Here is a 24,701-nt window from a genome sequence, read left to right as displayed (position 1 = left end):
ATCTCTTTGATTGTTTTGTGTCTCTTCGTAGTTGTTCGATTGACTTTCCAACAAGAAAAATTGAGTCAATTCAAACAGAGGTTCTGGCCCAGGGGCCCCCTGAACCTTATACGGCCCCCAGGGTCTGTACCCAGACCCTATATATTTCAATTATATTATATTTCAATAATCCGTCCATTGGCACTGTGGAAGTAAAGATTAATTGCGAGACAAACGGTGCCAAATACACAAATATAAGCACTGTTTAAAATTATACTCCTTTTAGAGCACCAACAGTATTAATTTGTAGCACTAATAATTTTAGCAGTAGCTGAAGTACTGTTAGTATTAGAAGCAGTAGTAGTGGCAGAAGTAGTAGTATTACCAGTAGAGAGGTAACACTTGTAGCATTAGCAGTATCTCAATTGGCAGCTGCAAAAGTACTTAGCAGTACAAGTAACCATAGTAGCAGCAGTACAAATAATACCAGCATCAGTACAAGTGCTGATAGTAAAAGTACCTGTAGTAATATAAGTAGTAGAAGTACCAGTAGTAACCTGTGCCAGAAGAAGAGGTAGTTTCAGTAGCAATGCCATTACAGTAGCAGTAATTGTGGTATTACAAGGAATAGGAACAATATAGTATTAGTACTAGTACCAGTACTTACAGCAGTACACCTACCAGTACCAGTAATAGCACTTGCAGAAGTCATATTTGTGTCACCGGCTGTGACACACACTAGTGGTAGTAATAGTATCAACAGCGGTATTGCAGTACTTGTAGCATTAGCATTAGTTGGAGTTGTCGAAGAAAAGAAGTAGTTGTAAAATCATCTGCAGCATGAGTGCCATTAGTAGTGACACGAGTAGTGGCAGTACTCCTATTACCAGTAGTAGCAGTGTCAGTAACAGTAGCAATACAAGCAGCCCAAGTACCAGTAGTGGCAGTAATATCAGTCGTAGGCCTTATCAGCTGTAGCCAGACTATTAGGTTAAGCGGTAAAAAGACAAGGATAGTAGTAGTAACAACAGTAGTAGTTGCACTATCAGTACTTTCAGCAGTTACCCAACCAGTAGTGGCAGTCCATGTTGTAGCACTACCAGAAGAAGTAGACATAAAACAAGTTACGGTTTATTAGTGATAATTGTCCCAATAGTAGCAGCAGTAGTTGCGGCTGGTACCACTTACATCAACGGTGTTTAATCTTCTACCTGACAGTCAATCTCTTCTCCCTCTCAGACTTCCTGAGGGAGGACACTCCAGTCGGAACTAGTTTCTTGCGAGCGGCCGCACACGATGATGACCAGGGGAGCAACTCGGCCATCACCTATTCGCTATCCAATCAGAAGCCGGCTTACCTGCACATCAACCCAAGCACCGGCTGGATTTATGTCAACCACCCCATCTCACAGGTCAGAAACACACTAACAGCCTCTTCATAGATTTAATTTAGACCTAAAATGGACCAAACCACGCCTGGATTTTCAATGGGTTCAAGGTGTTATCCCTATTAGCTGTCACCAATTGATCAGGTAACACCAAGCAAAAAAATGTTCCTCCCTCTTTCAAAAGTGTTCTCTGGTCATTTCTAAAGTTCAACATAATCCAGACAGCAGTTACTCTGATCACCAATAATGTTTTATATAATACTGTATGAAAGTAATTTCTTGGAGACAGTGTTGATCCAGATCACAAAAACATAAATTCATGTAAAACATAGCTTGACCATCTGTACAACAAGAGGGATAATGTCTAAATCAGTCTATCCTCTGCCTGTACACAAAGCTGTGCAGATGATGACGGTGCAGGTTGAGTTTCCAGTGGAAAGAATAAAAGTTCCATCAAACAGACTGTTGTCGTAAATCTTTAATGGCTGTTTCCTCTACTTTGTTCAATCTTACAAAGTCAGACTGATAATCCACAGTGAAGTGAATCCGTCCGTTAAACAAACGTCTACAATGAATGATGCCGACTGTTCTTCTTCTTCTGTCACTGTCATCTCCTCTCTGTTCTTCGTCTCTGCCTCTCACTTCTTTTTAAACAGCACTTCAGTCAATAATTTAGTAAAGGCAGATTTACCCCCACCCGCTTTCTTTATTCACTTTTTAACAAACAAACTGAAAAGATCATTTTTTCTTTTCCGCTCTGCTCCAATATTTACTGATTTTACAAGTGTTTGGCGGCATTTCCCAACCGTCAAACTGCTGCTTGATCACCAAAATTTGATTTTGAAGATAACAGGACCAAGTTTCAATCACAAACATTCAAAAGTAGCACCAAAAAAAAAGTGTCTTTACATTTGCTTGATTGAGTTGAGAAAAGGAAAATGTTCTCTTCAGAAACAATAGTTGTGAAAACCTGAATTACAACCCGAAACAAAATAATAAAAGAAGCAGCACTCACCTCGATCATTTCCCCGTCCGTCTCCCCGCAGACGTCCAGGATCAACCAGCAGATCGTGGCGTCGGACGGAGGGAACCGCAGCAGCTCCGTGGAGCTGACCGTCATCATCACCAACGTCCACAACCAGCCGCCGCACTGGGAGCAGCCCGAGTACTGGGTCACCGTGCCGGAAAACACCGTCCGGGACGCCAAGATAGTGGTGAGTTGGTGGAGAGGACGCGGAGCTGCAGAGTTTTTTTTTTTTTTAACACAGGAGGGTAAAACAGAATAACTGAAGACTGTTTGTCATTATAAATTACGATCGTGCTGTTTCAAACCTTCAACCTGAGCTTTTCATTGGTTCTGATGATTTCGGGCGATTCTGATGCTGCGTTCTAGACAACTCCAGAAACTTCGACATTACTGATCACCCACTTGGAAATGTCTGGAACAGCTCTCCCAGTCTGAGCTGGGAAACTCGAGCCAGTTTCATGCAGCCTGACTTCACCAGAAGCAAATGTTCTGATGTCACTCAACATGGCAGCTTCCACCAAAATGACATATTCTGATTAATTGATATAATACGTGTGGTAGACTCTTATATCTGTTGGTGATCTTCTGTTTCCTTCATGCATCAAATTCAGCTCTGCTGACTTTGCAAATGTTCATATTCTGCCTTGCAGAACGAACACACGTTTCTCACCGTCAAGCCATGTTGACTTGAACTTGAAATATTCAACTTGGGAATTTTCTACCTCTGCGATTAATTGAACACAGCACTAAGCTATCAGTTTTCCACCATTATTAAAAAAAAATACAGAGAATAAAGACACTTTTTTAATGTGATTTTAAGACACTTGTCCAATAGCAATTAACTAGCTGGAGTTTCTAGATTTCACTCTGGCCTGGTGATGACGATCGGGAGAATTCAAAATTCTCCAAAGTGTCCGTCTTTAAAAGCCTCACGGATGTGGAGCTATAACTGATCATATTTGGGTGTTTTGTCTGGTAGAAATCCTCCATCGCTCCCAAAAAAAAAAAAAAAAAAAAAAGCTTAAAATTTAAGAAGAAAATAACCAGCAACCCTAAAAAACCTGCAAGAAAATCATCGTATTGGTGTATGTGTGGTCGTCTAAAGATTATCCGGCTTTTCCTTTCTGGCTGCTGTGACTTCTGTAACGACGTCTTGAACTGCTGTAAGTTTCTTGGAAAGGTGCTGATCAGGAAACTGAGGCTCAGACTCCTCTTCTGATCAGAATAAGTAGCTCTGAGATCAAGAAAGTGACGGGGGTGAGACATGTAAAGAGAGAGGAATGTTAAACGCCAGCAGTAAAAAAAAAAAACATAAAAAGTTCTCTTTCATTTACATCCTCCTTCACGTCTGTGCAGAGCACCCCGAGGAGGCTAGAAAACACACTTTCTTCTTCTTCATCCCTCTCTCCTCCTCTTCCTCTGCTCATCCATCTCACTCTCTCGCTCTCTCTCCCTCTGTGTCAGCACGTTTAGCCGAGCACTTCCAAACATTTTCTGCCGAGCAAACAACAAACCCGCCCCGAGTCTGTCTCACCTGACTTGCTTCAGCCAACGCGCGCGCGCACACACCCACACACACACTCGCGCACGCGCGCACACGCACGCACACACACGCAGTTGGCTTGTATACCTCCGGTGATTTTTATTTTTTTTTCCTCTTTTGATCCCGCCATCCTAATTTGCTCTCTTTTCCTAAGCCGCTGGTTTAGAAGGTGGAGGAGTTTTTACCCTGCAGCTGCTTGATTTCATGGAGGTTAGTCAGTTAGTTGCTGGGTGTGTGTTTGTGTGTAATCCTGTGTGTGTTTTCGTGCTAATTTTTTCCTGGACCCCGGGTTTTTTTTTTTACTGAAAAGACTTTTAAAAGAAAAAAACGCTGCCGATGATGATGACAACGGTGGTGATGATGGTGATGATGGTGATGATGGTGATTGGAGGCTGTCCCACCCACAGCTCCACCTGTCGGAGATGATTGAGGCGAGGGGAGAAAATTACACCTGCTGTCGGAGCGTCACAATGGACTCTCATCACCTCGAAAAACACGCTTAATTACTGTGTTTAACCTGACAGAGACGGTACGGTGGCGGGAGGAGGGGGGTGGGGGTGGGGGGGAGGTTGAGGGGAGAGGAGTCAATTGTTGGGGAGGAAAGAGGTATCATACTGAAAGACACTGTTGACTTTGGTCTTTTAAGGAGATTTGTTTACAACTGGAAAAACATAAAATGACGTGAGTTTTATCCTTCAATCAGCGGACAGCAGTAGCCTTTTGAAGGCATGTTCATTTTACACACAAGTGTTCCTTGTTGATCACGTCTGGTTCTCCGACAGTAACATTTTTCAATTTCCAAATGTCCTCAGGGAATCTTTTTTTTTTTTTTTCTCGCTTCATCCATGCATCTTTTCTTTTATTTGCCCTTGCAAAAATGCTGATTCTTTCAATAATTATATTATTTATGCCACGTAAACGTGTAAGTATGGTCTCAAGACTACCTGTCAATCAAAACACTCCAAAAAGTCATTGATGAAGTGAAAATTATCTTTCTGTATGTTCTGGTTATATTCACATAAAGTTTAAAACAGTAATTTACCGTTAAATTCAGTGGATTAATATGTAAAACTTCCCAAAACTGCCGACCAATACAAATCACTCAATATGATGAAATGTCTCCTCCTCCTCGTTCTCCTCTTCCTCCTTCATCTCCTCTGCTGTGTTAATTGCACTGTGGAGGAACTGTTGTTTTAAATTTAGCAGCCTTAATAAGGTCTGTTAATCACACTGTTAACGAGGTAGGTAGAGGCAGGGAGACGCTGCAGAGGTGGGAGCTGCTGGGTGTGTGTGTGTGTGTGTGTGTGTGTGTGTGTGTGTGTGTGTGTGTGTGTGTGTGTGTGTGTGTGTGTGTGTGTGTGTGTGCGTGTGTGTGTGCGTGCGTGCGTGCGCGCGCGCGCGTGCCTGCCTGCCTGCCTGCCGAAGTCATCTCCTGTTAATGAGTGAGTTTCAGGTTATTATAATCTCCTCATCAGCTGACTTCCTCCTGTTTTCTTGTTTTCTACGGCTCTTACACACAATCTGTCTTTGAGCGACAAAAAGAGTTTAAATATTTACTTATATTTATTTCAACGAAAGAAAAACCTTAATAAATACTCATTTCTGGCAGCCTATCGATGCATTAATAAAATCTTAGAAAGCATCTAATGATCAAAAGTAGTTTTATTTTAGGCAGCTAACCTTTCATCCATCCATCTGTCATTTATATACCTACTTCATAGCTGAAAATTATAAGTCTGTCCATTTAAATGAACCCCTAGAATTTATGGTTCTGGTTGTTGTTTTTTTATTTGGATAGAATGTAAACTAACACATTGAATCAACGTCAAATATTTTTTTGTGATCACTGACTTTTCAAGTGAGCCAAAGTTTTTCAGTGCGTGTCATGTTTCCATGATGCGCCCTATAATACATCTAAGGGAGCATAAGAATGACCCCACAATGACGGCATCAGATAAAACGCATCATTACTAGTTTGTAGAACTGAAGGATCTCTGGCCGTGTGCATTATAGCCATTTAGAGAGTCGTGTGCAATACAGACGGCCAATTGTTTGCACGTTAATATCGTCATATATATCATGTCTATTAACCTGTATTTTGGTTCATTTGATTAGAAAAATGTGCAAATGAGAACAACTATATCGTAAATGCAGCTGCATTAATATTATATGTGATGACAGAGCGGGCAGGACCGGACTGTCTTCTTTCCCCTTTTCTCTTGATTTGTGTCTTTCTTGCGCAAATTAGGCTCCACACTAAGACATTAAACAGAAATGATGTTATGCTCGGATAAATAATTTTTTTTTTTTTTTTTTTAAAAAAGCTTACTTATCACATGTATGTCAAGGAAAATAGAGAGACCTTCTCCTTGACCTTAACGACCCTTACCCAGCTGAAGCCGACAGGACGATCTGAGTTCCAGCTGCTGAATCACTCTCGGCACCAGCCGCAACCAGCTGAGAGCGATCCGCTGCGATATCTCCACAGGCGTTAATGTGTGTGGGAGAAGACGGCAGGCACTGATCAGCTTAGCTTCAGCCCACTGCGCTGATGCCTAATGAGATGATTCCTCATTAGCGCCGATTCGGTGACGCTCCGCTGCGTCGGCCCGCCGCGAGCGGAGGCGCGCCGCGCCGCGCCGCGCCGCGTCCTGACACGACTTCCTCACCTGGAAACCGGACGGCCGACGCTCGCGCTGTCGGACGCGTCGTGAATTTGCGTCGCTTTTACAATTTTTTTTAACAGAGAACCGAAGGAAACGAAACAAGACAATGAGAGGAAACGGTTTCAAATGCGGTGAGAAGTGGAAAAAAAAAAGAAAAAAAACTCCACTGGCAGGAAAATAAAATAAAGAAAAAGAAAATGTTATTCTGTTGCAACCGAGCGTCCCGGGGGGGGGGGGGGTTTGCGTAACGTGGCGCTTATAAGAATGTAATAAATGGAGTTCGGGAGACGAGGCATCCCCGGTCAGCCCACGGCTTCAAGACATTTGGTGATATTTTTTTGAACTTTTGTTGGCGATGTTGAGTTGTTTCTGGGAGCGTGCGTCGTCTTCCCAACATGCTAAGTGGGCGAGTGAAGACACGAGAGCTGCTGCGGTCACCGGGAGCCGGAGGGCTGAGAGGGTTTTGGTGTTTGAAGTGGCGGACAGCGTTTCTCACTCAGGGGAAACATGTTACATGTGGTGGAAATGGCGACAACATTTTGGAGTTGTTCACGGTGGTCTCTCTCTCTCTCCTCCCCCCCTCCTCCTCCTCCTCCCCCCATTCCCCTCTCCCCCGGTCAATAAACCAAAGCTAACAGTTTCCCCCTGTTTTCAGTCTTTGCGCTAAGCTAGGCTAACCATGTCCCGGATCTAATGGATCAAAGGATTTTGCAGCGGCTGTACTTTCTGTGCTTTTTACAGAATCATCTTTAGATGTGGAGGTAAAGCTGACACACACGCCGCTACATTTTCTTTGAATTAAGACGGCTTTATCGGTGAAGTCTTGACAAGTGGTCGTCATTAACCTTTTCTGCCTGCAGGATGATGACAGTCAAGAGTTCTTCCTCTTTGAGTCAGTCCTCTGTCACAAGACAAAAAATAATCATGCCTCCTCCTCCTCCTCCTCTTCCCCCCCCCACCCACAAATAGCATGTATTTCATCTGTCATTTGCATAGTGCAAGTGTAGTATTTTAAAGCAATTTAAGTTTAGCAATTCAAATATAAGCGATTCCAATTTTCCTGACATGCAAATAGTGCAACACGGGGGAAGCTAGTAGCCGGTCGAGCCGACTTTGAATTTTATTGAAACAAGCACTACAAAATCATATTATATGCATTAGATAGAGCATAAGTCGTGCTTATCTTATACAAGAAGAAGACCGTAAGATGCTTCCAAGGAAACCTTGACTGCTGTTAGTCAGACAACAGTCCTCCTCAAGAACAGCGAGCTGAACCATCCGACATTTATTCATTTGCAGCTCAGTCGGCAAGGAAAGTAGAGTAAGAGCCAAAATAATAGAAACTCCATTTCCTATCGTATCAAAATTACATCACGACACCAAAAATTTGAATCGAAGTGAGTCAAGAAGTTGCCAAAGCTTCCTAACAACTAGAAACATTAGGATGGACAGTGATAGTAAAGGTGGGATGTTAAAGGGTTCAACGGACAGATAAGATTCAACACCGCAAATCTGTTCACAGTTTTCTGACTGACGCAGTGAACCTGCATGAATCAGTGTGTTCTGGAACATATGGTACCAGAAGCTCTCCACCTGTGTGTGTGTGTGTGTGTGTGTGTGTGTGTGTGTGTGTGTGTGTGTGTGTGTGTGTGTGTGTGTGTGTGTGTGTGTGTGTGTGTGTGTGTGTGTGTGTGTGTGTGTGTGTGTGTGTGTGTCTAACAGTCCAGGTCATACTTTTACTGTAAAGTGCGGTGGCATCAGTCAACCGTGGAAAATACAATCCCTCCCTGGCAAGGTTGGTAGTGTGTGTGGTCAGGAAGGACAAAGCTCTCTTTCTCTCACACACACACACACACACACACACACACACACACACACACACACACACACACACACACACACACACACGCACAAACGCACACGCATAATCATGTTTTTTATCCCTTCAGAGGACATTGCATTGCCTTACATTCATTTTCTGGAGACTAAGCCTAATCCCAAACTTAACCTAAACGCATATGAATCTTTAACGAAGTCTTCATAAAAACATTTTATGATTTACATTGTGGAGACTTTGTTTTTGTCCTCAAAAAGTAGGCAGGTCCCCACAATGTGACTGCGAAAACAGATTTATGTTCCCACGGCAGGAGTAACACAAGTACACACACGTCTTCTCTCTTTCTGTCTAAAGTCAGCTTAATCTACTGCCAAGAGAATAACATGAGTCTTAAAAGCTCTGCTGATGGTGGATGTGCAGGTCAAGACAACGCAGACACACAAACACACTTAAACTGACACACATTTTCCAAAAATTCACACAAAGAAAAACATAGACAAAGCACAAGCTGAAACCTTTTTCGGTGTCTTGGAAAAGAGTTTTCTCCTTGAGCGCTTCGTTTCCATAGAAGGACCGAGCCGCCGCGCCGACCGTTGAAACGACGCATTCTTTGAAATGTAGTTGTGTATTTTAGGCTGTCACTTTTTCTGGTGAGTGTTATGGTTTATGGATCTGGAAGCCGTCGGAGCCGTTATGAAGACGAACGACCTCACCGTCGACGCTAACAGCTGTGCGATAACATGATGTCGCCGTGAACCAGTGCAGACTCTTCTTTGGCTTGAATCTGTGATGGATTATGATGCGTTGTGGGAGTTACTGGCTCAGACGTCGAGACAGGTCTGCAGCTGTAAACTTAAAGCCTAAAAGGAATACACAGAGGTTTGAGGAGCTGAGACATTCGGCGGCTCTACTGTTCGACCGTGCAATATTTTAGTTCTTTGTGTATATTCCTGGGGATCTTTTTCCATATCCTAAAACAAACTGCCATCCACCACAGCGCTTCGTATAAGAATCTGAAACCCTCGTGATGTCTACTTTATGAGCACCGACTAGTGAAACAAAGCTACAGCACTGGTTCTTTAGCCACTGGTTTTGTCCATGTTCATAAAGCTCACTAATACTCCAACCGAGTCAAACAACTTCCACGGCAATTCCTTCTCCCCTCCTCCTGCTGTTATTATAGACATCCTGGAAAACTGTAAAATACGCACTATATAGAAAACTAGTAGAGCTTACATTACTGAATTTCAGAAAATTCCCCCTGAGTGAACAGGTGGGTGTAATTCACCATGTCTGTAAAGCCTCATTGGCGGGCCCACCCTGCTGCCCCCAGGTGTGTGTGACACCAATACAGTTCCCCGTGCCATTTCCTGACAGTTTGCTTTTTTTTTCTGCTTCTCCAGTCACTCAACCATAGACTGTGTATAAAAATGTACGTAGACTCTGGGTCTTAAAAGGGAAGCTAATGTGAAAATACCTTAAAGTGTAGTTTGGCAATGGGGCAAAATATCAGACTTAAGGCTTCCAAACGGCATTTCCACCAAACGGGTGACATTGCACTCAACCGTACACTCAGTGGGAAAGAAACCGCTCAGAGCGATGAGAAAAACACCGGGCAGTGTTTGTGGTTTTGGATTAATCCCGTAATGAAAATGTGCTTCCTGTTTACCTGACCTCGAACCCTTTTCCTCCGCCCCATCTCTCATCAGACAATCAAGGCGACGTCTCCGCTCGGCGACCCCCGGGTGACCTACAACCTGGAGGAGGGTCAGGTGCCTGAGACCAACATGCCGGTGCGGTTCTACATCAAACCGAACCGGGCGGACGGCTCGGCGTCCATCCTGGTGGCCGAGAACCTCGACTACGAGACGACGCGCTTCTTCACGCTGAGGGTGCGCGTGCAGAACGTCGCCGCCGTGCCGCTCGCCTCCTTCTCCACCGTCTACGTCAACGTGACAGGTGAGATGGCGACGGAGGGTGTGTGTTTGTGCGCTCGAGGTCGAGAACTTGTCAGTAAACTGCCTGCAACAAGGTTACGGACAACGTACACAGTACACAATGGATGCAGGATACAGAATAAGGTAACGAAAGCCTTGACAGTAATAATCCCGAAGATTTTCATTTACATAAATGTCTGTAAAGTCACTATTCGACGGGGCCATCGAACCATCGCTGCAGAGTGTACAATGAGATGGCAAAACCGGAGGAGCGTCTATCAAACATCAAAAGAAAAGGAATGTCGAAAACAGGGTGGAAATATGACATTTCTCTTTGTTTATAGTGTTGCATTCTGTTGTTTATTTGAAAATGACGCAAATAATTGCAACAAATAACCTGCGAGAGAAGTTTACACCTCGTGTGCTTTCCCGCCTCCGCACAGCCGACCAATCACAGCGAGTGAAGCAGACAGAGGAGATGGGACAAACATAATCTGACTCCCATAATCTGACGTTGGGGAGATGTGTGGGGTTTTCAAAGCGATCTGACAAGCACTTCTTACACCGGTTGGACGAATTGACTGAATCGCATGATATGAACGGAGCAACGGCCGGCATGAGAGCTTCCTCCAGCTTGGATTGTCCAACTCTGCGTTTCTTCAAATGTCAGTTCTGTCAAAACGGTTTGCAGTTTGTCAACAGCACAAACTCTTGTGTCAGAGTTCATCACGATCAGGTTCAGCCCTGCGTGACAAACACAGTTTGGAAATGGACTGATTGTGGTCTGAAATGTCATAATGCTTGTGTGATTGAGATGTTATCCTCTTTTGGTTACTATAGTGACATACAAAGTGATATAAAACTGGTAAAAATCAAAAACTATATGAAGGAGTTAATAAGCGAGGTAATCAGTGAGTGACAAAGACAACATTTGAACAGGTTATACCCAAATCTGAATAATATTTCTGTACTTACATTGGATCTGGATATTTGTTATTTCGTATCCGGTTTAAATTTAAGTTGGGTCATTGATTTAAACTATTTAAAACTAGTTGCACGTTTACTCGCACATGGAAAGTCACTGTTCATCTGCGACCAGCTGAGGTAGAGAAGCCTTCGGTGAGCGACAGAAGCTCCATAACGAGTGACAGCGCTGGGGAATGACGAGGAAAGAGAGTAATGAAGTGAGGTTCGTATCCCCGGTCGTCTCCGGCAGAAGAAAAAAAAAAAGACGAAAACAGCCTCGACTGGTGGTTTGAGCCTCACGCCGCCTCGTTTTAACAGTGACTCATTTCCCAAGCAGCATCTGTAGGCGGGTGAGGAGAAGGAAAGAGGAGAAAACACTTCCTGACTTTGATTGGCTTTGAACAAACCCACATCGAACGCTGTAATTGGCTTAGCGGAGCTTGAAAGTGAGCTGACAAGCTGCTTTGTGGACTCTTCAGGGTGTTTGGAGGATAATTCCTCGCTAATAACTCAGTTTTCATTTGCGAGGGGAGACACAGTCCAACTTCTCTTTCCGATGGACCTCAGACAACAGACTTCTTTATCCCCTCTTTTCGTCTGTTTCCTCTCTCCTCTTTTCCCTCTTATGCTCTTTACTTTTAAACCTCTTTAACTGGTGTAAATGTTGCAAAAACAACAAACTTTTTTCTCAGGATCTGCCTTCCAACTTGCTTCTCTTCCTTTCCTTCTTTTACTGCTTTATTTGCGTTTCTTTTCTCGCCTCGTCTTTCTGTCAGTTTTGAATGCAGTTTAATAAACTTTCATGGACATGACAGTCCGTATGTGTTCATCTTTCAGATCCTGCAACAACAGAAATGATGAAAATGAAATCTGTCTCTCCTTTTTCTCCGTCGTCAGACGTGAACGACAACGTGCCTTTCTTCCTGTCGTCCACGTACGAGGCCACGGTTCCCGAAGGAGCGCAGATCGGCACGTCGGTGGCTCAGGTGTCGGCCACAGATCTGGACTCTGGTCCGCACGGGATGGTGAGAAACAGCTGCACCGATCTTCCTCCTGCTCTTCCTCCTCCTCTTCATCTTCTTCCACTTCAACTTCTCCCTCTTTTCTTCTTCAGGTCCACTATGTGATCCTGAAGGACGAGAGCGGCGATTCTCAGTTCTTCAGCATCGACTCGCGCAGCGGCGTCATCGTCACTCGCGCCTCGTTCGACCGCGAGCAGAAAGCTTCCTACCTGATCGAGGTGCAGTCGCAGGACGGGTCAGAGTCGTCCCGACCGGGGCAGCAGGGCCAGCTGAACACAGGTAACACACACGCCTCATTCACTCGACTCGCATACGACACAAGAAATTGGGCAGACAAGCAGTCAAATAAATAGGATCCTACATGTCAGTGGAGAAATCTCTTTCAGTGTAGTTGATGAGGGAAGACATAAAAGTTGCAAACATAATCTTTCTCCTTCATAATGGGTTATATCAATAATTTTATACTTTTGATTTATTTAGTCTGACACTGAAACATCTGCAGGGAAAGTTTCATTGATGATGATGGTGACTTTCATTGATGAAGAACATGAAAGATATTCAACTGTGACTAATGTTGACGATCCATCCGCAGCCCTTGATGATGTTAGATAACGTGTCGCAGCTGTTTTGTTGCTTCGTGTTAAACTCTTTGTGAATTTAGTCCATAAACTAGTTGTATCCTTGTGCTTGTGACGTAAAAATAAAGTCATTTTACCAAAACCTCAAAGTCAGATTCTGCTGACTCGAGATGACTTTCTTCACTCAGACACGGCATACGTCAGGATCTTCATCGCCGACGTCAACGACAACGCGCCGGCGTTCGCTAAGCCGGTGTACGAGGTGAGCGTGGAGGAAGACAAGGAGGTCGGCTTCGTCCTCATCACCGTCACCGCCAACGACGAGGATGAAGGTGAGTCCGACTCTGGCGGGTTCTCCGGCGATGTGAGCGATGCAGCCGCTTGAACGTCAGTCAGACGGACCAAAGTCTGAGGTTCGAGACGAGTGCTGAAAAGGAAATCAGGGACGTGAACTATCTGTTTCATCCTCTCTGTGTCTCAGCTCCGTTTTCTTAATGATTTCACGATGTGCGACTGTTGTGTTGCATTATTCAGTTTTACTGTTTTATTCTGTTTATTCTGTTCGTCTTCTCAGCTCCTCCCCTCATTTTTTTGTTCCCTCGTCTTTATCTTTGCTTTCTCTTTTTGTCTCTTTCCTCTTCTTTTCTGTTGTTTTCTGATTTCTTGTCAGATTTTTTTTCTATTCTCTCATCTTTTCTACTGCATTAACTTTTCATTCCTGTTTTTTTCCACTTTTGTCCTCATCGGTGCTTCTCGAGTGAGTGCCTCTCCATCTCATATCTCCTCCTATTCTCCGTTTGCTTTTCGTATGCTCTTATTTTCTATTTATCTTTTTTGGATTTTTCTTCTCTTGACGTCTCTTCTTATTACCTTTTGGGCTTCCTTCTCCTCCCTTTTCCTCTCTTCTTTTTTCCATTTCCCCTTTTTACATTTTGTGAATATCTGTGTATGACCGAGTGAAGTTTCACCATCGGTCGGCATTTCAGTAGCAATCGCAAAACCGGAGAGAAGTACAGATACAGATGTCCCTGAGCTGCTCCTCTATCGTATTCTTTTGGTCATTACCCAGAGTTCATGTCCGCAGGTCAGGACAGGGATGTAGACTGACCCATAAATAGAGAGTTTTGGCTCATGGCTCAGCTTCACCACACCACAATAGTCCAGTGAAGCGACTGCATTACTGCTGCTGTTTCTCCCCACCTAATGAAATGAAAAGCCCTGGAGCTTTTCAGACACTGTCCAGCCATATACTGGGTTTTAACCTATTCTTGTTTTACTTTATCTTGTTTCATCTCTTGTCCTTTGCTGCGTATTAGATTACAGGGCTCGTTTGTACTTGGTTTCATGGTTTTACACCATGTTTGTCATTTGGTTTAGATCAAATTCGGTCCACAAAAACTTTGAACCCCACCCGCAAACCTCAGAACTAGAATCGACCCATTGCAACAAACAAAACACTTCTCTAGTTGCGGCAGATTGGAAAAGCTCTCATTTGATGTGTTTATTTGTTACCTGAGGCTTCAAGTTTGGAGAAACCAAACCCACGTAGCTTTTTCTGTGTTGAAAAATACATTAAAATCCTATTAATTCAGATTCACACACATTCAAAAACACATGTGTTATTGGGCTGCAGTAAATTGAAAACCCCCAGAGAGTTAAACCTCATCCAATATTTTACTATATTCACTCAGGGCTTAGATGATGGCTTATCTGACATTATCTTCTATTTAGCTTGATGAACTTCCCTATTCAGTTGTTGTTGTTGTTGTTGATGTAAAGTAACACAAAAATCACAGACTTTTCTCACATAGACAAAGTGTCTGACCGTCAGCTGCATTCTCTGATGAGCTGAGAGGTGAAAGGTTGTGGTTTTAGCAGCTAATTAGTAAGCCTGATAAAATAGTTTAGCTGTACACCAGAATGGAGACACTCAGGGTCACTGTGTAAATGAGCTTTAGGAGTAGAGCTGTATGCAGTAGGAGGTTTTTTTTATTTATTTGAACATTGTTTCTATTTTTGTACAGTTTTTAATTGAATAAAACAGATCTGTAGGCGTTTACTGTAACAGTAGGACCTTTAAGTAGTTGAAAAACAGATTTTTAGATTTATATTCTCCCCTCCATTGCATTTCTCGTCTGCTTTCTTAATTTTTTTTTGCCCCTTTTCTCCTCTTGCGTTTCCTCTCCTCGGTTCTATCTCCTCCTCTCTTCTCTCACTGTCACAGCTCGTTAGCGAGTGCTGCTGCTCCCTTGAGGTCGACAGTTTTGATGTTTGTCTCTTTGTTTGTGTTTGTCCCTCATTTCTCTTCCTCCTCCGCTCTAAACCAATAAGCAGTAGGAGGTAAAAAAAGAAATAAAAAAATATATCAGAAAACAACACAAAAAAAAACAAGCCTCTCTTTCTCCTTCTCTCTCTCTTACTTAATGACGACTGTCGGCGTCGACTCGAAGCCTCCGAGGTTTTCTTTACTCAGAGCTCGAGTGAAGGAAAGAAGAGTGACGTTCCATTATTTGTTGTCTTTTTTTTAAAATCTTTAACCTTTTTTTTTTTTTTTTTTCCCGACTGCAATCCACATTCATACAGTGTGACACATTCACACTCTGCCGCGTATTCACATTGCAGATTCGCTCTGATTCCCACAGGAGAACCCCAGACTTCCAGTCTCTCGCCTCCCGTCGTCTCTTTTCTCCAAAACTTTCTCCACTAAGTTTGATCAGATTTCCGAATTGAGCCATTTACTGTATTTGTTGCAACCAGAAGCAAGTAACAGCTCGGCACCGGACCAAACTCACTGTCAAACGCCTTTTACTAACGAGCTGTAAATCCATTTCAGACAAACTTTGTTTCTCTTTTGTGCGTCGGCTGGTAGAAGCAGAGGAAATGTGTGAGGCATTGTGTGATTTAGCAATTATAGAGTTTATAAATATCACCAGTGACTCACAGACACGGCATATGACTCAAAAAGCCCGGGTGGGGGTTATGGTAGGTGATGTGATTTATGCTAATGACGCAATGCAAACAGCATATGTAACTATTGTACTCTGAATAACAGCTACACTGACACGTAACAGAGTGAATGGCACCTTCTCCATTACCACTCCTGTTTAAGTAACTTTGGTGAGCAGGATGGATCTTCTTCACAATTGAATCATACAACGGAGCTCCGTCACCAACACGCTCCCCGTGGTTACCCTTCGTCAGCCTGTGGACATGACTGACAGGGGACTGAAGGGAGGAGCCGGTCTCGGCCTTTGCTCTGGCTCTCAGGTGGCCCGACTGTATGAAAAGTCAATATAAAAATGAGAAGACGTGTAAAATTGCCAGAGCAACGTGAATTTATGCAAAGAAACGTCTGCATGAATTCAAAATTTTTCATCTTGAGTAAAACATTTACACATCTGTCAAAGCTTTATCAGTCTGCTTCACCTGCGAAGTGAATTAAGTATTTAATCTGAACATTGTTGATTTTCTATCCATTGAAACGTTGATTGATTGACTAGCTTGCTTTGGTATTGAAGCCTTTTTCGCCAGACTTCACAGCTGAATCTCCGTTTTGTGGCAGCACACATCTCAAGACTCCTGAGGTTCAAACATCTGCTTTGTTTACTGTATATTTCTCCAACAAAAAAAAAACAGTTAAGCCGAGCAGTTACTGTAGCTGTTTTTATCCTTATTTAGTTTTTTTCTAATGTGCTGTTGTTGCTGGAAATGTCTAGATTTAGTATGTATTCCCCCTCAGACTGATTCCTGGGAGCTTCAGGAAGACGCTGAACACGGGATTAAGAGATGCTAAGATAGCAAACTGCTGATGATTCCCTCCCAAACGCTGACGCTTTATCCCCAGTTTGTTGTCTCGCCAGGGACTCCCTGCGGTAATTAGCAAACGCCCCTCGACCCAAAACCGCTTGGGGGTCCGAAGACTGCGATAAAGAGAACCAACCATTTTAGCTCATCCCCCTAAACCTCCCTAACAGGCCTGTACATGTCACTGAACTAAAACCTAAGATCTGATCCCTGCTGAGTCAGCACTGTGAGTGTAAGAGACACATACATCTGGGTGGCACGATACGCGTCTTTGAATATTTATCATTTATCTACAAGAAATGCATCACTTCCTCTCTCGTTTCATGGAACCCATCAACACTCGCTTTAGCTCTAAGATTATAATGATAAAATCTCTCTTTTCATCTGCACTAAATAAACTTCTTACCCCCTATTAGCTCAGTGACCTCTTAACTGGTGGGATTTTGTTCTTAAGTGCAGCAACTTTCCAGTACAACACTATTAATTTAAAGAATAATTTCCTTGACGAGCGGGTTACGGCCTCCTTGAGTTATATCCGCTAAAACGTCGTAACTACTTATTAAGTATAAACTGTGTTAAGACTACATTCTGACTGCAACCTCGTATTTTGACATAGAAATTGTAATTTTATTTTTTTTATAAATAAACACATCACAAGAACTAAAAAAAAACAGAAGTTAAAACAAACCGCAGGCAAGGCAGGTGTTTGCTAGTTAGCCTTAGTTAAATCTAATTGACACACTTTTTCATGTTTCCTAAACTCGGAAAAGGCTGCAGTACTTTCTCTGCAGGCTTTGGCTCAAGCTAAAACCACGTGCACCTTTAAATCAGATACTTAAAAGTATACAGTAGGAGCAATTTATTAAAATAACCCTTTAATTCAAATGTAAAAGAAAGAAATTAGGGCAAAAAACTTACCCGTTAAATTATGCTAAAAATTAAATTGTTTTTTTTTTTAAGTTTTATAAATTCTGTGACAAATCTGGCCTATTGTCATATAAATTAAGTGCTTTTGGTTGATAGAGAAAACCACCACCATATACTTGTAGTTTATATTTAGGTTAGTTGTACTTTGTTGCAGTATTATTGATTGATGAGTTGTTCTGTTTGTGATTAAATAGTCACATTTCCACATAATTACAGCTGTAATTAAAGAACTATGGAGGGCCGCTCTTTAATTACTATTGTAAAATACTCAAATTTGTCATGAATAATTTAACATCCAGCACAAAGCAACTAGTTATATTTGGTGAACGTGCACATGTTTTGAAAAAGACGTGGAACTATAAATATAGAGAAAACATTGTCAAATGTTGCCCATTATATTAATTATGCAAATTAAGACTGAGTTACCCGTGAGGCTATTTGTTTCTTGGCTAGTGGCATCGCCATGTTATGTATAGACTTACTGACATTAGTGTGTTTATACATTGTATGTACAGTATGTGATAGACAGTGTGTGTGTGTTTATTTATTTGAAGGTCACTGAAGGTGGACGAATCAAACTGAAAGAGTTAAAGCTCCAATCTGAGCTTTGATGAGCTGTAAAATGAACTGAAGGTTTTTTTTATCCTCTGACTGCAGCAACTGCACCGTCACCTTGGCTGCAGCTGTGTGTGTGTGTGTGTGTGTGTGTGTGTGTGTGTGTGGGGTACATTATGACCACAGTTTGTTGTTGAAGCTGACAGGTGTTGAAGAATCGGTGACCTTCAGTCCAGATATAAACTGTAGGTCAGAGAAACATAATTACAGGGGAAACACACACACACACACACACACACACACACACACACACACACACAATGCTTTCCTTTTCTATGAAGTTCGCTCATTTCAGCTTGATTTGGTGTTTGTTAGAATAATCAAAACTGGAGAAGAGGGTGGTGGTGGTGAGCGGTGGGTTTAGATTACCGCTCTTCGCCCCCTCCCCGCCCTAAAGCTGATTAGGCGCTGCAGTTTTTGTCACCCGTCGTGTTTTTTTTCGGGATCCATGTGGTCCTCCTAGTGGAAAATTTGCCGAACTAAGAGCGTCTGGTAATGAGATCAAGAGGCTTTTTTTTCCTTTTAATTCCGCTGAGTTTGGTGTTTCAGTTTAGTGTCGCCCCAGGGTTTAGTAAACACACACACACACACACCGCTGCAGTGAAGCTGAGTGATAACGAGGGAAGTGTGAGTGATTGTTCGTGTAATATTACATGTTATGCTGAACAGAAGCGATGTCAGTGTGCAACACAGGAGATGATGACGACGATGATAAGGAGCGACTGTGGAGTCTGAAGCTGGTTTATAATCCAACATTTTTAAGCCTGTCAGAATGTGTAACAAGTCTACTTCTGCGCTCACGTGACACACTCCTCTCACTGCGTCGCACCTCTTTAGTGCAGGCGGTGTATTTAAGCTACCTAAATGTAGCCTCTGAATCCAGACTCCCCCTTTTGTGGGGAGTTAGTATCATCCATCCCCCCACAAGGAAACAGCGACTTCAGCTCAGCAGGGAGTTTGGGGAGAAATGAGGTTACAGCTCAGGCAGTAAACAGTTATGTTGTACGTGTCGTACATTTACATAGTGATATGTTCCACATGAGCTGGCTGAGTAAACTACCACAGTCCTGCAGTATACTGTTCTCCTGGTCACTAGTAAAATGACTGCAACACTTACAGGCTCATCATCTGCTTCACTTTCTGCTCTGCTAAAGTTTCTCCGTAAACTAATAAAGGTTGAAACTAATCAACAAGAAAGAGGGTTTTAAAGATTTGTTCAGACAAAGCTAATTTTTTTATTGCTTTATTCTCTTGACCATGATATGTACTCTATAGAATAAAGACAGACATTTTGCCTTTTGAATGTCTGTGAAGTGCTCATTAGCCCCATTTCTACCGTCTAGCTTTGACTTCACTCTAAAACTCGACTCGCTCATTTTGGTTTTCCATTGATTAAAAGTTTTAACATTTCCTCAATCGAGGTTCCTAGCTAAGCTAATACTAAAAAAAAATCAAACTAATTATAGTAATTATAATAAACTTTATTTATTTAGCACTTTTCCGAGCCTATGTTACAAAGTGCTTCATGTAAAATAAGCCATTAAAACAAATCAAACTATGAATTCAAACCAGCCTTAAAATCCAACAACACAGTAATTGTATAAAACAACCAGAAAACAAAAACAACCCAAGAAAACCACTTAAAGTATAAAAGAAATAACTGGATCACTAAAATCAGCAAATGCTCTCCGATAGAAGTATGTTTCACTGATTGAGAGAATCATCACTATCACTGTCACGTTAAGCGCAGCACAGGACGTCGAGCGAAGCTGCGATAGTGGCTCCATTTTGTTTTCACTAGACTAATCAATTAATTGCAACATAAAGACATCAACATTGTGAAGTCTGATTACAGTATAAACTAATTTTCCTTGGGCCCTTCCATCAGCTCAGACATAGTGATTGAGACTGCAGCTTCACAGTTTTAGCTGCTTTGTTTATAACGTTGAAAGATTTCAAAGGTGCAAAATGAGTAATTTAAGGTAATTATTTTTCATTTGAATTCATTTATTATTCATTTGTAAGGTACATTTACTCCAAAACGCTCTACCTAAAACCTACTGGGCTTCATGTTTCTAGTCACCTTACTATCACATATGAAATGACATGGCTGCCATGTGCTGAATTTCAAAGACCAGCAGTATCTCTTGCAGCCATCTGAGGCCAAAACATGTAATACTTTCTAATGCGGTTGTAAAAACGAAATGAAACTTCCTCCAATTACGAGTGGAGTCCTTCAGAGTGTCGACCTGCAGTCAGTGCTCAGGGACGACTTTCCCCTCCGGTCCACCTCTCGAGGAGCACAGATCTGACCTTAATCTAAATTTTGGGCCTCCTGCTAGGCTGTGAATTAAATCAGCCCTATCCCCTAGTGTGTGTGTGTGTGTGTGTGTGTGTGTGTGTGTGTGTGTGTGTGTGTGTGTGTGTGTGTGTGTGTGTGTGTGTGTGTGTGTGTGTGTGTGTGTGTGTGTGTGTGTGTGTGTGTGTGTGTGTGTGTGTGTGTGTGTGTTTTTGTGTGTGTGTGTGTGTGTGTGTGTGTGTTAGGGCAACACCATATGGCCAGACTGATCATTAGGGAGGCTGCCGGAGGCAAAAAAAAACCGCTGGAGCTACTCCCCTTGCACACATTTACACACATACACACACACACACACACACACACACACACACACACACACACACACACACACACACACACACACACACACACACACACACACACACACACACACTAAGCCGCTCGGTGAGTGTCACAACAAATCGTGCTCAGAGGCTGTGACGGACCGGTGCACTTAAGCTTTTCCTCACACACACACACACACGCACAAGCACACATACTCTCCAGTGTCGTAATGAAGGTCCTCCATGTCTCCACAGATGGTGTTTGTCTCCTAAAGTCTCCTTGGTGCCGGTAAACAGAGAGCAAGCCGGACCCAGACAGACCTGCCTCTGGGCTCTGAACATGCATCTGTGTGTGTGTGTGTGTGTGTGTGTGTGTGTGTGTGTGTGTGTGTGTGTGTGTGTGTGTGTGTGTGTGTGTGTGTGTGTGTGTGTGTGTGTGTGTGTGTGTGTGTGTGTGTATATATTTGTGTGTTTACCACGTCCATGTGTGTTGGCATATCTTCACTTCATCAGGGATGAAGAGGAGAGGCCGAGAGAGGAGAGGAGAGGTGGAGGAGAGAGAATAAGGGAAGGCAGAAGAAAAAAAAAAGCAGAGGAAGCAAAAGGGAGACAAAAAGAAGACAAGCGAAGAAGGAGGGATGCCAAGGGAGGAATCAAGGATGGAAGGAGTATAAGAGGAGGAAATGAGGTGTGAGTTTAGGAGATGGGAAGAGAGGAAAGGATAGGAGGAGGAGAGGAAAGAGGATATGAAATACAAAGCCAGGAGAAGAGTAGAAATGAAGGACCAAAAGAGAAAAGGAGAGATGGAGGAATGAAAGATGTTAAAAAAAAAAAAAAAATTAAAAAGCATGAAGGAAGAAACAATAGATAATGAAACATTTGAGATAGAGATGTGAGGAGGGGAGTAAAGGAAAGAAGGAAAGATTGCGGCACGAGTAACACAAAAGAAGCAGGCTTGTATACGACAGAAAAGAAGAATAGATGGGAAAACGTAGGCCAGGGGGACAGCTAGGGGGGGAGTCGGGGTTACAATAGGATAAGCAGAGCAGGAACAGATTGTGAAAGAGAGAAAATGAAGGCCAAGGTGAGGAGTGAAAATAGAGATAAGGAGGAAATGAGTAAAGCTGGATTTACTTGGACAAAAATAAAACAAATTCTAATGAATTTGTCACAATTGGTGGATTCACTGGCGAGGAAAAAGCAAATCTATATTGTTTTTTTTTTAGTTCCACTTGAATGACCTTATGATGCACAAACTTGTGTCGTTGACCAACAGCAGGGCTGACCTCTTAGGAAACAGAGAATTGGAGGATCCAAAATGGAGGTTGATACCTGTGTTGCATCATGATCAGTTTTATTTAAACTCCTCTGTCGGAGTACAAAATGCTGCACTGAAGAAGAATTGTTTGCGGACGTTTATTATTGACACCAGACACCTAGCTAAGCCAACGAGCTTACACGTTACCCACCTCAACATTTGTGAGCTTCTTCCCCTCTTCAATAAATTTGCACTGAAAGAAATTGTACACTATAGTGAGCATAACGTCGTGGGGAGTAAACAACAGTAGAGAGAATCTCGAGAAAGATCCACAAGAGAATTATCCTTTCTGAAAATCTTGTCTCCGTCAGAAGTAATTGACAGTTCGAGAAATTAGTGCTTTTGTAATTATACCACTTTCTATTGTGATCAGCTGTTAAATAGCAAGAGAAATGAAGAGAAGCTCAAAGATGGTGGACTGACAGGTGAGGAAGAGAATATAAAAATATAATTTCGTTTGGTTGTCCACTCTCTGGGTTGAAAGTGAGTTGCGGTCCCAAGTGAACGTGTTTAAGTAGCTCCAGGTCTTGTTTACAAGTGAGTGTAAACTGGAGTGAGAGACTGACAGACGGAGGCAGCAGCATCGCAGACGTTGTACTCGAGCGTTGTGGTGAGGAGGGAGCTGAGCCTGAGGGCAAAGCTGTGGGTTTACCTGTCGATGTGCGCTCCAGACCTCACACGTGGACATCGGGTAGTGACCGAAAGAATGAGGTCGTGCAAATACAAGTGGAGGAAATGAGTTTCTTCCAGTTATCTGGGCTCACCGACAGAGACAGGCCGATGAGCTCAGACATCTGGCGGCAGCTCGGAGTAGAGCGGCTGCTCCTTTGTGTCGGTTCGGGCACCTGCTCAGGATGCATCCCGGACAACCTCCGGTGGAGGTTTTCCAAGCACGTCGAGCAAGTAGGAGACCCCGAGGTGCACCCAGAGAGACGATACTGTATATCTCATCTAGACTGGGAACACCTTGGGAAATAGGTAGAGAAGGGTTTCGACACCTCATAAAAGCGTGTGATTGTGCCGTGTTTGAGGACAAAATAAAACAAGTTTCTATAATGATAATCAATAGACTTTATGGTAAAGAGTTGATTTCAGGTTGGGGTCAGGTTAGATTTAGGTCTCCAGGACAGGAAGTTAAGTCAATGCAATGTCCTCCGAAGTAATGGAAACATGATTGTGTGTGTGTGTGTGTGTGTGTGTGTGTGTGTGTGTGTGTGTGTGTGTGTGTGTGTGTGTGTGTGTGTGTGTGTGTGTGTGTGTGTGTGTGTGTGTGTGTGTCAGAACGAGAGAGGAGGAGGTGTGGAGGAGAGAAAGGCGTCTAATGATCCCCACTGTGAGAGAGATGCCTGTTTTCCTCACAAATATTTGATATCTGTTGCTGCTGTCAACACGGGGTCATCAGTGTATGTGTGTGTGTGTGTGTGTGTGTGTGTGTGTGTGTGTGTGTGTGTGTGTGTGTGTGTGTGTGTGTGTGTGCGTGTGCGTGCGCGTGCGCGTGCGTGTGCGTGCGTGCGTGTGTCCACTGCCAATCAAACATTTGTTTTTGTTTTTCCGCCTGCCAATCTACTCCAATATCCTTCAAAAAGGTTGTTTTTTTTTTCACATTAAGAGCTCCCAAAAACAGCTCATGTTGTGGCATCTTAGAAACGTCAGTTCAGTCTTTGTCTCAGATACGTTGGATTAAAAGGGATGTCATTCACATATGTGAATTATAATTGCTTTGTCAACTCTGAAGTACTCTTTAGTAAATGTGTCAAGCTCTGCCTGGTTTCAAAAATCTAGATATTAAAAGTCTTTATTGAAAATCAACAGTAAGATCTTGGTCGTCTTCTGCCTGCACCTCCAGAGCTGAAAACTCATCAGTCGATTCAGCGCAGTAGCAAAGATCAACAAACCTCCCGAACGACACAACCTGACCGGGGCTCCCGTTTTGTCCTCCCGCCAGGTGCCAACGCCAAGCTGCGCTACCAGATCACCTCGGGAAACACCATGGGCACCTTCGACGTGGAGCCCGAGGTGGGCACCATCTTCGTGGCCCAGCCGCTCGACTACGAGATGGAGCAGCGCTACGAGCTCCGGCTGGTCGCCTCGGATGGGAAGTGGGAGAACGAGACGCTGGTGGTGGTGCAGGTGGTCAACCGCAACGACGAGGCGCCCGTTTTCAGCCAGACGGAGTATCACGCCGCCGTGACGGAGGAGCTCGCTCAGCTGCCTGTCTTCATCCTGGAGGTCAGTGAGCATGTTCGTATGAGTATCATGTTGTATTAAAGGATTCTTATGGGGCCTTTTGACTCATTCCAACCGGTCGAGGCAGATAACCACCCAACTCTGAGCCTGGTTCTGTTGGAGGTTTTTCTCCCTTAAAAGGGAGTTTTTCACTACTAGATGAAGTGGGAATTGTTGAATTGTTGGGTTCCTCCATATAATGTTGGAAAGTTCTCTTGTAAGGACTTTACTGTGTTAAGTGTCATG

At 43.2% G+C, this 24,701-nt stretch overlaps 1 protein-coding gene across 1 annotated transcript in view; it reads left to right on the top strand.

Annotated features, from left to right (window-relative positions):
- LOC138636329 (neural-cadherin) overlaps positions 1-24,701 on the top strand; it is a 136,887-nt gene that overhangs the window by 85,291 nt on the left and 26,895 nt on the right. The window contains exons 12-18 of the mRNA XM_069724286.1: positions 1,219-1,391; positions 2,414-2,581; positions 10,150-10,399; positions 12,241-12,368; positions 12,458-12,644; positions 13,132-13,275; positions 24,175-24,458. Of these exons, the coding sequence (XP_069580387.1) occupies positions 1,219-1,391; positions 2,414-2,581; positions 10,150-10,399; positions 12,241-12,368; positions 12,458-12,644; positions 13,132-13,275; positions 24,175-24,458 (1,334 nt within the window). The remainder of the gene's footprint in view (positions 1-1,218; positions 1,392-2,413; positions 2,582-10,149; positions 10,400-12,240; positions 12,369-12,457; positions 12,645-13,131; positions 13,276-24,174; positions 24,459-24,701) is intronic.

This window comes from Brachyistius frenatus, unplaced genomic scaffold (assembly GCF_029030835.1).
Source record: "Brachyistius frenatus isolate BFR_SWC_R1_liver_20210118 unplaced genomic scaffold, ASM2903083v1 Contig_369, whole genome shotgun sequence".
Taxonomy (NCBI): Eukaryota; Metazoa; Chordata; class Actinopteri; family Embiotocidae; genus Brachyistius; species Brachyistius frenatus.
This window is presented reverse-complemented; position numbering and strand designations above follow the sequence as displayed.